Source organism: Salvia hispanica, unplaced genomic scaffold (genome assembly GCF_023119035.1).
Source record: "Salvia hispanica cultivar TCC Black 2014 unplaced genomic scaffold, UniMelb_Shisp_WGS_1.0 HiC_scaffold_260, whole genome shotgun sequence".
NCBI lineage: Eukaryota > Viridiplantae > Streptophyta > Magnoliopsida > Lamiales > Lamiaceae > Salvia > Salvia hispanica.
This window is the reverse complement of record NW_025951982.1, coordinates 8801-13874: the sequence shown is the minus strand read 5'-3', so window position 1 is coordinate 13874 and position 5074 is coordinate 8801. Positions and strand designations below refer to the sequence as shown.

General features: G+C 33.5%; 1 protein-coding gene across 1 annotated transcript; it reads left to right on the top strand.

The window, feature by feature from the left end:
• On the top strand, nt 1–904 carry LOC125198789 (transcription factor bHLH10-like). Its single transcript, XM_048097058.1, has 4 exons — nt 1–182; nt 256–373; nt 454–777; nt 869–904. Exons 1-4 carry the CDS (start codon nt 1–3, stop codon nt 902–904), a joined length of 660 nt encoding a protein of 219 aa, XP_047953015.1.
• Nucleotides 905–5074: the final 4170 nt, after the last annotated feature.

Here is a 5074-nt window from a genome sequence, read left to right as displayed (position 1 = left end):
ATGGAGCTCCAGATCGACCACTGCTTCACCACCATCAACGCCGCCGACATCCAATCCTCGAATTGGAATCCTTTCAACCAAAATTTCGCACCTGATTTCAACCAATTTTACGCTCCTAAAGCTGCATTTGCCGAATTCCCCGATCTGCTCCCCAATTTTCCCCCAAATTCTGCCGCTTCTCTGTTTCCTTTGAATCCGCCCCTCAGCTCTTCTACTCTTTGCCAAACGGCAATAGTGATTTTGATTTCACTGAAGGTGGGAAAATGGAGATGGAATTGGCGATTCCATACGAAATCCGAGGGAGAAGCAAAGGAGAGTGGTGGTGAAAGGAAAGTATGAAGCTCTACGAGCATTGATTCCAACTCCAACTAAGGTAATTAGTTACTCTAATCTCTTCTACATTCTATTGAATTATTTAATTAAAGTCTGATATTGGTGATTGAAGATTGACAGAGGGCGATCGTGGGCGACGCCATTGGGTACATCAAGGAGCTGAAGACGACTGTGGCTGAGCTGAAGGTTCTGGTGGAGAGAAAGAGACGTGCGAGAGAGGATGAGAAGGGTGGATCAATATCATCGTGGCTGCACAGGAAAACGAAGAACACGGAGGTGGATGTTCGGATCGTGGACGATGAGATCACGGTGAAGCTGGTGCAGGATAAGAGGATCAACTGCTTGCTGTTTGCATCCAAGGTGCTTGATGAAATGCCGCTCGACCTGAATCATGTGGCTGGAGGCCTCATTGGTGATTACTACACTTACCTTTTTAACTCCAAGGTTAATTAGTACTACTAATTTCATTTTTCATTCTATTATTAAATTTTTGTTTTTATTTTATTTATATTAATCTACATGATTGTGGTTGCAGATTTTTGATGGCTCAATTGTGTATGAAAGGCTTTAAACAAGCTCATCCAAGTTGTGGATAAACAGTATGCAGCAATCCCTACAACAACTATCTATTAGGTAACCTCATTTCTTTAGTGAAATGGGAAAATTAGTTTATGTCACAATTGAAACATAAACAAAAATACAAAAGTAGGAAAGTAAGTGTGGGGGGGAGAGAATGATAAAGGTAAAAAAAATGGTTAGTCAAAGTGGTGAAAAAGGGGAGGTTTCTGAATAAGAGAAATTGGTACACTCATTCTTGCTCTGTAACAGATGCTTACTAAGTCAGCAATGGTACTGTTGTCCGATTTCTATCTTGCAACTTAAATTAGTAAAATTTCTAATGGCTTTAACTCCATGAGTATGACATGGCAAAATTAATTCCACATGTTTTTGCATTTATGGAATCCATTGACATATTTTGTTTTGATAATTAATGCATTCTAATCTCTTTATATGTATAGTGTTTCTTGTCATGAGTATTTTGTATATCTTGCCATTTTCCCCGCTTAATAAGTTGATCAATTAAATTTCAGGTTATAGAGAGGGGGTTTGTTTTAAACAAGACTTGAGCGGAATGAAGACCCAAGAATCATTCTTAATCTTATCTATAATTATGTAAATTATTACCTTTAATTCACTTTAAACTAGACGAATAAAAGCTGAAATATTATGCATGGTTGTTTGAAAGTGTATTGCTATATATTCCCGGGGACCATTTTATATCATCTCCAAATTTAAATTTTTTTCTCGAACTAATTATCTGTAACCATTTCAATTAGACGCATGAAATCAGTTTAATTATGAGTTAAAACCAATACTAACAAAAAAGGAAAATAGTAGGGGGAGCACAAAAAAGGGGATCCAAACGATTGGCCACCTCCCAAAAACCAACATAAACTTGTTGCCGCTGGGATCGGTGTGGACAATTGGTACAAAACTAAAACTAATATTCCAAATCAAAAAAAAGAATTTTATTTACTTGTTTTATTGGTCAAGGCATTGAAGCTCTTTTAAACCAAAAAAAAGCTATATTTTTATTTTTAGATTTTTTTTTTTTCTGGTGTTGCCACTGTAATTATTGCATGCAAACTATTTTTTTTATTGTATGACTTGCTTACGTGTCTACTTAGACTGATAAGATACATAGATGGATAAATACTTACGAAATACTAATTTACTAAGGGATTAATTAATTTTAAAGTTGTTTAATAGTAGGAGTATTTCTTATCTTTCAATTTCATATTTGTTTTTTTACTTAACTAAGTATCCATGAAGAACTTACATTAGCTCCACAAAAAATTGATTCTTGAATTGCAGTCGCAAAAATTATAAAGAAATATTTTGATATACTATACTAACCAATGTAGGCACACAAATAAACCTTGGAAAACAAATTACTTCGGTTTCAAGCTTAAAATCAATTAACTATTCGTTTCTGGAGTTCATTTCTGGAGTATTAATCATGCAGGAAACCAGTAGTGTAAATGTGGAAATGTTATATAAACAAAAAAAAAAAAAAAAAAATAAAAAAAAGAAGAAGAATTAAACAACATTAAAGATAAGAGGAAGAAAATCCAGTTAAAGATTCAAAAACATAACACGAAGAAAATTTAAGCTTGGCCCGACGGGCCGAGACACGGTGCACTGAGCACGGGTCACAGACAGGGGCACAGAGCTCGGGTGAGCATCCTGCGGTTGGGCTCTCCTCATCTTAGTCACGATAATTATTACAAGTAATAATTCATCATATTAAATACATGTTTAATAAGGATTTGTCCACCAATGTGGGATAATTAACACTTTTAATTAATCCCTTGGTTTTATTATCTCATTGCTCCTTTATAGGTAACAACCGTGACAAATTTAATTCATAATTTCTCACTCAGGGGAAACGGTTTAGAGAAAATGAATATACCAGAGTTATCTACTCTAAAAGTAGATGTCACTATTGCATTTAATTTTACAAAATTAAAAAAGTCTCGTCATATTTATTATTGGTCAAAATCCATTGATCAAACACGATTCCAAGTTTGACCTGCTTTGAAAAGTAATTCGATTATTTTGATATATATCTTGCCATTTTCCCCGATTAATAAGTTGATGTCATGTACTCATGTTCTGGGTTCACGGATCATCTATTTGTAGCCATTTCAATAAGGCACATGAAATCAGTAATTATAAGTTATCAATATTACTAGCCTATCAACAATCAAATGTACTACTATTAATTACTTCGACCAAACATATTTTCTATCTTAGTAAAACTTTGAACTGAATGACTTGAAATATGTCAATTAAATATGATTAACATTGTTCATGCATTAGAACGACATTATATGAATAGTATGTCTTGACATTAATCTAATTATCAAAATTATTGAAAACTAAATAAAATTATCAAAATTTGTGATTAGGACCTCGTTACAAATCTTATAAAGTTATCTTTAATTTGAAATTTTTTATTAAAAAATAGTTTAAATCAAGGCGGTTATATTGGTTTAAAGTTTTGAGATAATTTTAAAGTTACTTATCTCCCCTCGTCTCTTAAATTTTTTTCCATTTTTCCATTTCGTCGTCCTTGAAAATTTGTCATATTTCATTTTTATCATTTTTTGTAGTGGACCTCATATTCTACTAACTCATTCTCACTCACATTTTATTATAAAACTAATATTTAAAAGTAGATATCACTCTCCACTAAATTTTTCAACACACTTTTCATTACATTTCTTAAAACTCATTTCCACTCAAGGTGTGACAAAGTTTGTGAGACAGACGGAGTAATTAACAAAATTTAGTTTCCATTGATACACACTGATTGAAATTATGTACACACCATGTTGCGTTGTTACAATAGCTAGTTGACATCACATGGAAATTGATCTTGATCGTTTGTTATCAGATTGAATGAATTAGACTTGATAATAGTCCAAGGAAAGAAGGTAAATTAAAAAGGCAAACAAAAATAACTAACTTTTTACTTTTATAATCAAGAAGAGGAGATATGCCTTCTCAAAATGAAAGAAGGTATAATACCTTCTCAAATACCTTTTCCATTGGAGTATGAAATTTTATGAAGAAGATGAAAATATGGTAGTTTTTTCTCTTTTACCTCTCCATTTACCTTTTTCCTTGCGGTTGCTCTTATTAATTTATTCTGTAGGTGCCTAATAAGACTCACCCCATATACATAATTTATAAGTTATGGTTTAAGAATATATTTAAATTTTACTATCCAATATCGGTGCATCTCATTTGTTTTGAATAAACTCTGGAAAACAGAATATCTCATAATATCAATTATATTGGTTACAGTCTTAAAATTAATCAACCAATTCTTAACATTATTAAATCTTAATTCCGTGCTTGATTAATGGTTTAATAATCATAAAGGAAAACAATATAGTAGTGCAATACTTAATGATTAATTATTTTGTGAACTTGAGATCGATCGATAAAGAAAATGAGAGAAAAGAAACAATGACAATGAATCACTCTCGAAAGCGACTGAACATACTAGGAAAACAAAACCAACCGATAAAAAACACAAGTTTCTAAATCTCGCCCTATTAAATCCTCCAAAAATACCATTAAAACAAACAACATAGAATTTGACTCAAGTCAGAACAAAAAACAACTAAAAGATCAACTTTTATTGCAATTCTTCATCATGATCGTATGAGGCCTTAAATCTTGATTACACAAGAAAACCCCAATTAAAAAAACTAGTGCTACTTATGGTGGTATTTGATGGCGATGCAAAAGTGTCCATCTTTGCGATATCCCCAGCCACAAACGTAGTCCCCTTTCTTCAATTTGTTGTCACTAACAAGCTTGAACCATTCTCCCTTATCTCAGCCACGCCGGCGAAGATTTTACTATGCTTCAACCGCATCTTGTAACCATTGCCGTTTTGATCTATCGTTTCCACCTCAAGAAACCCTTCTTTTTCTACCTTCCTTCTCTCTTCTTCTCTAAGAAACCACCCTAACTCTCTCGCTCCCCCCCACGAAGCGTGTTCGACACGTCCATGGCATCGAGTGTCTTTTCGAACACTTCAAACATATCTGCTGGAGTTGCTTCTGTTTCGATTGGGACAAGGTGAGTACGAATGGGGCAGTGCGGTTTTATGAGAAAATCGTATTCATGGACGACTATTTGTTCCGACGATGAATTCTCTTCG

Excerpts from the sequence above, each read along its gene's own strand:
- LOC125198789 (XM_048097058.1), top strand. The coding sequence starts at position 1 with ATGGAGCTCCAGATCGACCACTGCTTCACCACCATCAACGCCGCCGAC. Across the intron at positions 374-453 it reads TGATTCCAACTCCAACTAAG|AGGGCGATCGTGGGCGACGC; the intron begins GTAATTAGTTAC and ends GAAGATTGACAG. Across the intron at positions 778-868 it reads CTTACCTTTTTAACTCCAAG|ATTTTTGATGGCTCAATTGT; the intron begins GTTAATTAGTAC and ends TTGTGGTTGCAG.